Raw genomic sequence first — 12,079 nt, forward strand, 5'->3', positions numbered from 1 at the left:
CCAACCCAAAAAACCTACACCTAAATTTGAAGTGACCTGCCTTAAATGGTGTATCGCTAAGAATCTGAATCTGCAGCTATACTAGAACAGTTGCGTACTGGTTTATGTTTTCCTTGATATTCTGTCAAAGGGAATTAATATTTGCTGTTGCCCTAGGAATGTAGGAAACCAGCTTAAATGAAGTCACTTTGGTCCAGCTGGCAGGGCTCTCCAGAGTTTAATAAGGGACAATCCCATCTTTACCTGGAGGTGCCAGGGAGTGAGTTTTGAACCTGCATGACATGCAGAAGGAAGTTGGCAATATTCACCTCATTTTTCCTTGAGCCCATTTGTTTTCATTTGTTTGAATAAGTTACCTTGATCTTGTTCAGAAAAGTACTGAAATGTCTTTGCATAGGACAGAATTCCAAAGCACACATAACAAGTGATACTCAAATTGCTTTTTTTTTTTTTTGCCAGGGTATACAGCTTCTGTGCTTGTCTCTATATTCTGGTTTCTAGCCTGTAGGCATCCACCCTCTTGAAATGCCTTTTCTTTATAGGGTTCCAAAAATTTTGGAAGCACCGTGCTTACATCTCTTATTGAACAGATCCAAAGGGCTTGTATTTTCTTTCTTAAGAGGGCTGGCATAGGGGTAATCTTGAGATGAACATGCCAGCATATTGGTGTGCACCTGTTGTGTAGTAGTACTTGTTAAGACCTTTGTCCACGTTTAATGCGCAGAGAGTCGAAGAGGAACCGCTTGTTAAAAACAGCAGTGCGTGTAAGGATTACCTCATTGAAGCGATGAAGTACCATTTGTTGCCACTTGAGCAAAGGGCTCTGATGAAGACCACACGAACAAGGCTGCGAACACCAGCCTGCCTTCCAAAAGTAAGACCCGTCACTCTTGGCTACCTGGTTCGCCATTTAGTATTGTATTGCATTATGGGAAGGGAACGTTCAGCAGAGATGTAACAGATGGATTTAATTATGTGACGGTCTTATTGAAAATATAGTGATTTTGGAGTAATTTAAGACAGTCAAATGGGACACACACACACACACACACACACACACACACCAGTAGGAAGAGGCGCACCACAATCCAGTAAGTGAATTTAGACAATCAATCTAGAATGTCTTTCTTTCATATTTGTTAGCAGGGTTCTGCTTGTTCAAGAATATTGGGGTGCCATGACGTAACTGGCAAGACTGTCATGGTGGTTCAGCAGAGAGACTCTTGTTTTGCCTGTCAAGAGCATCTGCCTTTTTAGTGAGTAGAATGGAGGTATTTGGTTCCATATGTGTCCCATGAATTGTCAAGGTGACCACTTAACAGAAGGAGCAGCGTTATAGATTATAGCAAGACTCTTCTCTCCTCCCCCCCCCCAAAAAAAAACCCTGGTGGGAGCAAAGTTAGACAGCAGGAGTAGGACTATATCTCCTCCTTATTGATCCCTGTGTCCTTTGGTGGTGGAACTCTTTCTCCTGACAATCGCCTTGGCAGAAGTAGTCTCCAAAAGAAAAGGGGAATACAGGAAGTTCAAAGATGCTATTCTGATACATGATGGGTATGAGTAAGTGAATAGTTCCTAAGTTTATTGCTCTAGCCAAAGAGCATGACAAACTACTCTGAGACACGGAATAGCAACTTGTAAGAAATGATCAATTTTCCATTGTTGTCTCCATTTATGTGACTAAGCAACAAGGTTATTTACGATGTGTTTCTTCCTTTGAAGCTGATGGTGGTGGTCGGAGGACAAGCACCCAAAGCTATCCGCAGTGTGGAGTGTTACGATTTTAAGGAAGAACGGTGGCACCAAGTTGCTGAGCTGCCTTCTAGAAGATGCAGAGCAGGTAGCTGCTTAAATTGATAGTGTTGCTTACATAGCTAGGTAACTCCATGCCAACAACTTCCTTTTAAGAAGGATGGTTTTTTTATGTGTGCAGTCTTTAAACAAAAGAGCATACATGGTCTGCAGAGACCAATGCCTGAAATGTAGAACCTTCTCTTTCAGGAGTGGTATACATGAGTGGTCTTGTCTTTGCCGTTGGTGGTTTCAATGGCTCCTTGAGGGTTCGTACGGTGGATTCATATGATCCCGTGAAGGACCAATGGACAAGTGTTGCTAGCATGCAAGACAGAAGAAGCACTTTGGGGGCTGCTGTATTAAACGGACTTCTGTATGCCGTGGGAGGATTTGATGGAAGTACAGGTATAGAGCATTTCATTCATATTGTACTTTGCATTCTTACTTTGAGATGACAGTCTTCTAGATCAGACCTCACCAATTTGGCGCTGTTCAGATGCTTGGCAGTACAATTCCCATCAGCCCCAGCAAGTTGTTTTGCACTATTAAAATTGTGCTTATAAAAATGAAAACACAACACGCAATAATTCATCTGAGTGAGACCAGCACTCTCAAGCTCACGGTCATCTCCGTAGCTTATGATAGAAAAGAGTTCATAAGTTCTTAATTCCTGTTAATAGTTCATGGAGAAACGAATGAATAATACCTTCTTTCTTCATAGCTTTGTGTACTGCTTTGTTACAGGTCTATCATCAGTAGAAGCCTATAATATGAAGACTAATGAATGGTTTCATGTAACTCCAATGAACACAAGGAGAAGTAGTGTTGGTGTAGGTGTAGTTGGAGGTAAGGTCTCCTCTTAAGACTAAATTGGTTCTGGTGTCCATGTGACTAATAGCTGTTCACAAGCTTAACTCCTAAATACACCATATGTTCATAGCAAGCACTTTGCAAAGCAGACTAGTCTTTTCAGTCTAACTCCATCTTCAGATGAAGTATTTATTAGACCCAGGAGTGCCCTCTGCTGTGTTCTCTGTGAATTTTTCCTAACCACCTTAGTACAGTATTTTTATCTTTATTTTATTAATTTTTTGCTTTCCTTGTGCCAAGGAGAAAGTGGCAGTGTGCTGCCTGCTATATTAAGAAATAGCTATAGTAGTCAGATTTTATTGGCCAGCTGAGAAGCTGAATAGTCCTTTTTTAAAAATGACTGCTCATGTTTTAAAATAAAAATAAAAATCTTGAATTAAATGAATATGATTGAAAGAGAAATGTCAAAAAAAATATTTAAAGAGAAAGTATTTGTTTCTTCTGAAATGTACGAATGATTTAAACTGAACCACAACCTATCTGAAGTAGACAGCTCAGATAAGGCTGCCTTGCTTTCGTTCAGCTTCTTCAATAGTGTGAGTCCATCAAACCTCACAAAAAAGGACTTGAGTGGAACCTGACAAGTTCTCTTCAGAATAGACCCTTGTTGAGAAAAGCCCATTTAGCACAAAGCATCAAATGCAAACGTCCACACTAAATGGTTTTGCATTGTTTCAGTTACACAGAGCACAAACCTTACCTATTTTATGTGGAAGCTTTCTCATTCAGATCAGTCACCCCTTTTAACACAAAGGCTTCTAGGTTTAATCCTCTATGAAATGCACATCATACAAATCTAATGCAGCCTTCTCCACCCTTGTGCCCACCAGATATTTTTGGGCTCTTTACTTCTATCACCGAGCACGATCAGTGGTCAGGAAAGACAAGAGTTGTGGTCCAAAGCACTTGGGCAACACCAGGTTCGGGAAGGTTGACCTATCATCTACTGGTGTATCTGTATATGCAGAATTTGTTAATCCTCTTTCCAGGTATGCTGTATGCCGTCGGTGGCTATGATGGTGCATCACGTCAGTGCCTTAGTACAGTGGAGTGTTATAACTACAGTTCAAATGAATGGAGCTATGTTGCAGAGATGGGCACTAGACGTAGCGGAGCAGGTGAGTAAACAAATGAGAACTCTATGTGTCAAATGGAAAAAAATGCAAGGAATCCCAAAGTTTTTTGGGGTTTTTTTTAAAATAGTCATGGCAGGTACACATATCTTCAAAATCCAAATAGCTGTCTTACTGTTGCTTGAACTTGTTCCTGCACCTCCCCCACACTTATTGCTATATATGGGACATAATTCCTGAACCAGGAAATAATTGCATTTATTGGAATATGAGATGTCTCTCTGATCAGACTTTAGCTTGAATTGCAGGATTGAAGAGGGTCATCTCACCATTCATGCTTTACCATTCTCAAGGTGGGGTGACGGGTAGGTGTACATTCCAAAGATCAATTGCTATCAGTTTCTTTGGAAGGAACTGACATTGTGAGTTGCAATCAGGAAGTGTTCTCAAGATAATCTTTCTTTGTAGCTAATTTTTAAATTGCTGGTTTAACGCCCCCATTTATTTGTTTTTCAAAGGTTTTTGGTATGATCTAACAGCTACTCACTGAAAAATCTGACTTTGGTTGTTTTGTTTTGTTTTCTGAATCCCTATTTAAGTATTTATGTTGGAAGCTCCCAGCAGCAAACTCTTAAATGCCAGTGGCTTTGAAAAGCAATTTCTGGTTCAGCATGACTTGAGAAAACATAATTTTGTTTGCATACGTCTGGATTACACCCATTCAGTACTTGGTGTCCAGTTCAATTTGCACCACTGGGCACTGTGGTGGAGTAGATAAGGGCCGGTATGCTGAGCTTGAATTCTTGGAAGATGGGTTGGTATTTCCTGTGTTCTGAGGATTGACCAGTTCTGTGTGGGGTTGCACTCCCTCTGAAAGAATAGGTTCAGAGCTTGGGGGGTGGAGTGCTCCCAGATCCGTCTTTGTTGCTGGAAGCAACAAAGCCTCAGTGGCTAGGAGTGTCTTTTGCCAGCTACAGTTAGTCCTCCAACTATGGCCGTTCTTGGACCTGGATAATAATGGCAATGATTATGATGATGATGATTGGTTAAATTTGTATTGAGATTCATGTACTGATACCTTCAAAACTCAATTATTGCAATGCACTCATCCCTTGAGCAGAGGCTGCAGCTGATGCAGAATGCTGTGGCTAGACAGTCGATAAGGTTGGACTATCGGCAGCACATAAACCTTCAAGCTTGCATTGGCCGCCTATATGCTACTGGACCAGGTTCAGGGTTCTTGTATTAATTTATAAGGCCCTTAACAACGTGGATCCAGGTACATAATGGGCCACCTGATCCATTATATCCCTGCTCAGTCACTGAGGTCTTCAAGGGAGTCACCGTTAATGGTCCCCCATGGCTTGGATGCACGACTCTTATTACCAAGGAGCCATGCATTCAGTATAGTGGGCCCAGTTTTATTGAACTCTTTTCCAGATCAGACAGGACCCCCCCCCCTCCCTGTTAAGCTTTCAGTGCCTACTGAAGACATTGTTTTATTCCTGCAGACTTTTAAGCTGAATTCTGGTTTTATAGTTTTGACTCACTTTTAGTCTTACTGCTTTGTGTTTCCTGTATGCCACTGAGAGATTGCTACAACTAAGTGATATACAAATTGAAAAGGGGGGAAATGGGGTGGGAAGGAGAAAGTAATGATTGGAGGAGCTGCTTCTCCTCCTCTGGCAGATGGATGGGGCTAGATTGCTCTCCCATGATGCTCTTTCCGAGAGGTAGAGAGTGCTTCTCCCAGGGGCCATTGGTTTCCTGACTGGTGGCGAAGGAAGGCAAGGATGTGCCTCACTTCAACTCTCCAGTTTGCTAGTATAGTGCTTACGCTGCCCTTTTATTCTTGCGTGTTATGTTTTTTAGCTTATAGAATCTGTTGCAGGACCCCACAGTATTTCCTTCCTGTGAGCTGCATCAAGGTTTGCAAGACCAAGAACTACCATAGCATATTGGCTAAAGATGCAATCCTATGCACACTTGTCTAGGTGTAATTTAGCATAGGATTGCACTGGACAAAGGATTGCACTGTAAGAGAGTCAGCTGTGGGCCAGTATTTCATTAGTTTAAAGTTTGCCCCTTTGATGAACTCAATAGAACCTTCAGCAAAGCCACACACAGCTCCAGCAAACCATGTAATATTGGGATAAACAAACTGACCTAAAGGTGGCTGTAAGAGTTGCTGGGGAAAAGTGTGAAGACATTTTTCAAAACTCTTAAGCTCTAGGTACATACAAAGTGTGTGTTCGTGTCTGTGAATGTGTTGGTGCCTGTGAACGTATCATGTAATACAGTATTTATGTGACTTTCATTGCATCTGAAATTTTTTGATTCCCACCTCCCACCCCTTGGTACTTTGTTGGTACTTGCTAAAACCCCAGAAGTGGGGATTTATGCTTTTTCTTAATGTTAACTCGTTTTGCTTTCCCCCCCTCCTTTCAGGTGTTGGTGTCTTAAACAACTTATTGTATGCAGTAGGTGGCCATGATGGTCCTTTAGTCAGAAAAAGTGTTGAGGTGTATGATCCCACCATCAATACATGGAAACAGGTTGCAGATATGAACATGTGTAGGAGAAATGCAGGTAAATATTACAGCCTTCAAAGAACTTTTAATATAGCATTGAAAATAGAAATGACACTCGCTTGGGCTTTAATTGCTTCCACATCTGCCCCCCCCCCCGGTTATTTATCTAATGAGGACCTTGCTTTGAGTAATGAGAAATCTAACATAATTCAGTATATGACACTAACACAGCCACTTTCACCATAGAACTAAATAACAACAGACAAAAATTATGGCAGTTTTGAATTTTGATAAACCACTAGCCTCAAATGTTACATTGGGGGGAATACATGGTTGTCCATCATATCAAATAAATAATTGTGCACTTAGCCTTAATGCTTCTTTTTTTACAACCTCCTGGCACCAAATGTGGCCTGGTGAGCTAAGAAACCAGGCGCTGACTCTATTTTTCTGCTTTGTATTAGGGGTTTGTGCTGTCAATGGGCTTTTATATGTAGTTGGAGGAGACGATGGTTCCTGTAACTTGGCAACAGTGGAATATTATAACCCTACAACGGATAAGTGGACGGTGGTATCGTCATGTATGAGTACAGGAAGAAGCTATGCAGGTAATAAAGAATAAGTTAAAAAGGAGGAGTCTTCTCCCTTTTTCTGGAGGTTAATGAAGGGGCAGGTGGACTGCATTATGCTCCCTCTGTGAGCGTGTATTATGTGAATGGGTCTAGAAGCTATTGGAGGATGGATGGGATATAAATGGAGTTAAACACAGATAGCATCTGTATGCAGTGAAAACCAAGCTCTCATATTTATATTTGCTCATTTAAAATATGTACCGTATTTTTCGCTCTATAACACGCACCAGACCATAACACGCACGTAGTTTTTAGAGGAGGAAAACAAGAAAAAAATATTCTAAACGAAATAGTGGATATATGATTTTTGTGGTTCATGCTGTGGCCACAGACATGTGATCTGACAGTGAGTTTGGAGTAGCCCAATGCAAAAATCCTGAGGATCCATGTGAATCCATGCTTTGTAACCACGGAGGAGGGAAGGAAGGGGAACCATGGATCCTCTGCTCACGACTGCAGCAGATCCCCCCCCCGCCACCCACAGGCATTCGCTCCATAACACGCACAGACATTTCCCCTTACTTTCTAGGAGGAAAAAAGTGAGTGTTATGGTGCAAAAAATACGGTATATGCAGGGGCGAACGAAGGCGTTGTGACACCCAGGGCGGGGCATCGCTACGTAGGGCGCATGTGCAGTGTCGCTACATATAATGCATGTGCCATACGTAGCAACGCCGCATGTGCACTGTACATAGCGGTTTGCCGGTGCTCCAGTGCTATACGGACAGTGCCGGGATCCCCTGCTTGCAGCTGCAGCCTCGAACGGAGGATCCTTTACATGCGGCTGTAGTGGCGATGGAGGGATCCCACCGCCATCTGTAAGGCGCTTGAGTCGAACCGGCGGAAACCGCTATGTACAGTGCATGTGCGGGGTCATTGCGTAAAGCGCATGCGTGCGACACTGCACACACGCTGTACATAGCAGTTTGCCACTGGCGCCGGGATCCTCTACTCACGGCTCCAGCTGCGAATGGAGGATCCTCCACATGCGGCTACAGCGGGTTGCCTTCTTGTCACCCCCCAGACATGGCACCTGGGGTGCACCGCACCACCCCCACACCCCCATTGCGACGCCACTGTGTATATGTCACCTTTTTAAGGGTCAAAGCTTTCTGAGGGCGGCGTCCATAAAAAACAACATGTAAGACAATTTCATCATAGATAAAATGTGAATAAACCAGAAATAATGAAACAAAATCCATATAAAGAGCATTAGTTATAGATGCTTTTGAACACCTATAGAAATCCACTGGGAGATGTATTAAGGCGATGTTGAGTTAGTTGGCAACCAGATCTATCTCTCTGTTGCCTCTGACTCAGGATAAGCAGTTCAGGTGCTTGTCAGTTGTATGGAGATGGTAGTAGTCTGGATGGGGAGTACTAAACTGAAACTTAATCCAGGCAAAATTCGGGTGCTGCAGGTTCTCAAGTGTAGAATATAGGGAGATGGTCAGTTCTGGAAGGTGTTGCATTCCCCTGGAAGGAAAATGTGCATTTGGGGGGGCAGGACTCCTTGATCCATCACTGTCACTTGAGACACAGTTCGCTTCAATGGCTAGGAATACCTATTTCCAGTTCTGGCTGGTTTGCCAGCTACAGTCCCACTTGGAAGGGGATTCTTTGGCCAAAGCAATGTATGCTTTGATAACTTCCAGGTTAGACTAGCAATATGGTCTTTGTGGGGCTGCCCTTGAAGACTGTTTAGATGATGCAGTTAATGTAGAATGCAGCAGCAAGGCTACTGTTGAGTGTCTAGCCTGACATGTATTATGCTGGCTTTGAAAGATCTGCACTGGTTTCCAATTTGCTAAAGGCTTAAATGACCTGGGCTCCAAATACCTGAAGGAGCACTTCCTACCACATCAGCTTGCCTAAGTGTTGCGATCAGTGTTGGAAGTCATTTTGGCAGTGCAGGCAAAATATGGTTTGAGGAGCGGGGAGACAGGGGAGACTTTCTCTGTGGTGGCTTCCAGGTTGTCGAATGACTTCCTCTCTGAGTTAGTTCACACACCTCTTCACCCAGGTCTTTAGTTGACTAGATGCAAGGCTTTGTTTCAGCTGGAACTCACCGGAACCCAAGTCCAGAACCTCTCAGGTGGGCGCTATTGCCATTCTAAGAGAAGGAGGGAGGTGGTCATGGTGAGTTCCGGCACCTCTTTTTCTGGAAAATCACACCGAGTAGATGTCTTCCCTTCTACTTTGCTATGATCTGATGTTCTGTGCTGTTGTTGTCTTTTGGTTGTTGCTGGGGTTGTTTTTTTGGCAACTTTGCCATTGGTGGTTTTCTGATGCTATTTTACAGTTTTAATGTAAATTGTACTCTTTATTTGGTGAATGAAGCTCAATAAATACAGATAGCAAATAAGCAGACATCCAGCCTAGAACTAAAACATAATTATAGCCCAAGACCCACTACAGCAAAAAGCAAATAAAGCCCCCTTCAGGGAAAATATTTTAGTTTCAGGGGGAAATATGTATGTGAAGCAAAACTCCGTAACTCCACTCTAGGATCAGTCCTGCTTTCTAGCCACAGAATCCGGTCACATCTTTATTTTTACACAGCTGTTTTAACACGATAAAGTGAATTACGTAGTTTTAGAACAACCATATAGGGATGTTTCTCTGAATAAGAGTTCAAGTCCTGCTTTCTCTCTCTTTCTGTAGGTGTTACAGTTATTGACAAGCCATTGTGAGTTGGTGCAAAGATTTCTCCCTACCTTGATTATGCAGTAGAAGCAAGCTTTAACAAGTGATGTCGAAGTGATTGAGCATCAAGTCACTTCTTAACTTGTAGCACATTGAGACATGTTGGAAGCTGTGGCCTGCGACAATTAAGGATGAAAATGAAGATTATTCCAGTTTGAAGCAATGTGTAGCATTATTTGATGTAAAGCAGCATCTGACTGAGATGTAGCTGGCTGTGTTGACTACAATTTGGATTTGCTGGGTTTCTGGACAAAATTCCTTAAGGACCAATCATGTGTCTCATGGTTGACTGGATATTTTTTTTTAAGTAAAAGATAGTGTTTCCTGGTGTCTTTTTTCCAAAGAAAAAAAAATATCCATTAACTGCTGGTTTTTGGAGGAATATTGAATCCCAGCTTAGTACTACAAGCTGGCACAAGAATCTGGATGCTTTTATAAATCATCTTTGGTTACATTACTATTGTGTGCATATTTAAGTGTGTGTGTAAGTAGACTTTCTTTATACTTGTTTGGAACTTAATGATACTATTTATACTCTGCACGGAACTTTGAAGTTTGCCAGTACTATGTTGTAAAACAGGTGTATATTTTGATATTTACCAATGCTTTAACAAATGCCACAGAAAACATACAATACAATGCTCATGAAACAAGTGTAATGCCAAAATGTTTTAAACTAATGTATTGGTGATCTCTATTTACCAAGATCTCTTTTGTTATGTTTTGATTTATCTCTCTTAACTCTGTCATAAGGGTTAATACTTGGTATGGGCATAATGGCAGGTTTATAATGAATGTATGGAGCTCTGTTTTACTTGCATGGCATTTAAAACTTTTCCTGTGTAACTAGCTGCTATTAATTATGTACTTCCTGTATGTGAAAATGTTTGTAAACAAACAATTCCTGGATGCTTTAAATATGACCAAAACTATTGTCATTTTGACTTCTTTTCTTTTAATAAAACTTTGCATATTTGTTTTTCCTAAAGTTTGGGACTTCTATTTAATGTAAAAGTGATGAAATAATGTCCCTCTTCAACAAGACAGGTATTTTTTGTTTCATAACTGTCTGGGAAGACAGATGGGATGAACTGAGTATGTTTTGCTTGGAGCAAAAGAACCATGCTGACCATTCTTCAGGATGAGAACAGAAATCGCGCAGTGGCGGCATGGCGGCAGCAGGAGGCCCCATTAGCTAAAGTGGTATCTCAGGTTAAGAACAGTTTCAGGTTAATGTCAGGGAAGAGAGAGTTAGAAGTTTCCAGTTTCCCAGAGGGAGAAAGCTTTCCCCAAGGGGGGGAGGAGAGCAGTGAATCAAATAGAAGAGAGCAACAGGAACAACAGGGATGTTCCCAGGAAAGGCAAGGGTTAAGTTCTAGCTCAGATTCGGAGGAGGGGAGATACAAGCCAGCTCTAGCCAGGAAAAAACGAAAGGAAGGGCGTGTTTGACATTTTGAGAGTGGCTGGTCATGGAGAAGCAGAGCTCAGAAGGTATCTGAAAGAAGTGACTCTGAGGAAGAATAGTTAAGAACTGTTTATAAGATTGTTTTGTTGATACACAATAAAAGTTATAAAAGAACAAGAAGCGTTTGTGTGGTGATCTGAAGAGGACAACGACCAGTCCTGACAGTTAAGAACAGCTCTCCAGAATGAATTAAGTTCTTAACCCAAGGTACCACTGTATTTTGAACATTAGGAACTTCTGACTAAGAGCAAGGGAGTGCTACAACAAGCTGTCTAGGAATGTTGTGTATATATCGGGGGGAAAGGATAAAATTGGTATTTGATTAAGATGTTTTTATATAAGATGGTAGGGAAGAATGTTGAAGCAGTATGGTAGATTTTTGTACATTCCAATGTTTATTACTTGATCAGATCCAAAGGTGTCTAGCCCTTACTGCACTCTTTCCTACAATGGTCAGCCACATGTATATGGGGACCTCACAAACAGGAAAGGGTGAAATTGGGAGACGAAATGCAAAATATAACAGGACTCCTAGACCTTTAAGTTGTGTAGAAATGGACATGTCAGTATGTGTAGCTTGCTATGAGAGCTGCTCCATCTGAAATCTTGGCCATGTGAAACAGCTGCACCTGAAGGTTCTGGGTTGCTACCATGCCTGATGACTAGTGATAACCACATTCCACACCAGACAAAAAAATTTTTGGAAGAAATGTTGTGTTAAAAGGAAAAGTGCTCACTACTTGATATACTAGTTATTGCAGTCTGTAACTTAAGCATATGTTATATGAAATAATGGCTCCTCTTTAGCCTGATTCTTAGAGGGAGGTAAACTGTGTCTGGGCTGTGCCACTTACAAGCTCATGTTTGAATGTTTCTCCTTATCCACGTGCAGGCCCACCCTTCAGAGAAAACCAGATGTCAGAGAAAAGGCTAGTTCCTTAAGAGCACTCCAAATGAGTGTGTTCTTTCCTTTTAAAATCAAGAAGCATTCTGACACAATCAAGAAGC

General features: G+C 41.8%; 1 protein-coding gene across 4 annotated transcripts in view; it reads left to right on the forward strand.

The window, feature by feature from the left end:
- The window catches only part of KLHL2 (kelch like family member 2), a 37,935-nt gene extending 27,341 nt beyond the window's left edge, over positions 1-10,594 (forward strand). For 2 of the 4 annotated variants that reach the window (XM_083520290.1, XM_083520291.1), the window contains 8 exons: positions 725-874; positions 1,723-1,840; positions 2,002-2,199; positions 2,539-2,640; positions 3,654-3,782; positions 6,186-6,326; positions 6,733-6,876; positions 9,565-10,594. In XM_083520290.1, coding sequence (XP_083376416.1) covers positions 725-874; positions 1,723-1,840; positions 2,002-2,199; positions 2,539-2,640; positions 3,654-3,782; positions 6,186-6,326; positions 6,733-6,876; positions 9,565-9,593 — 1,011 coding nt within the window. In that variant the 3' untranslated portion in view covers positions 9,594-10,594. Of the gene's footprint in view, positions 1-724; positions 875-1,722; positions 1,841-1,986; positions 2,200-2,538; positions 2,641-3,653; positions 3,783-6,185; positions 6,327-6,732; positions 6,877-9,564 lie in introns of all 4 variants that reach the window. The other 2 variants (XM_083520289.1, XM_083520292.1) reach the window with 1 other exon arrangement.
- The last annotated feature ends 1,485 nt before the right edge of the window (positions 10,595-12,079 follow it).

Source organism: Podarcis liolepis (assembly GCF_965112155.1).
Source record: "Podarcis liolepis genome assembly, chromosome: 9".
In the NCBI taxonomy this organism is placed as follows: Eukaryota; Metazoa; Chordata; class Lepidosauria; order Squamata; family Lacertidae; genus Podarcis; species Podarcis liolepis.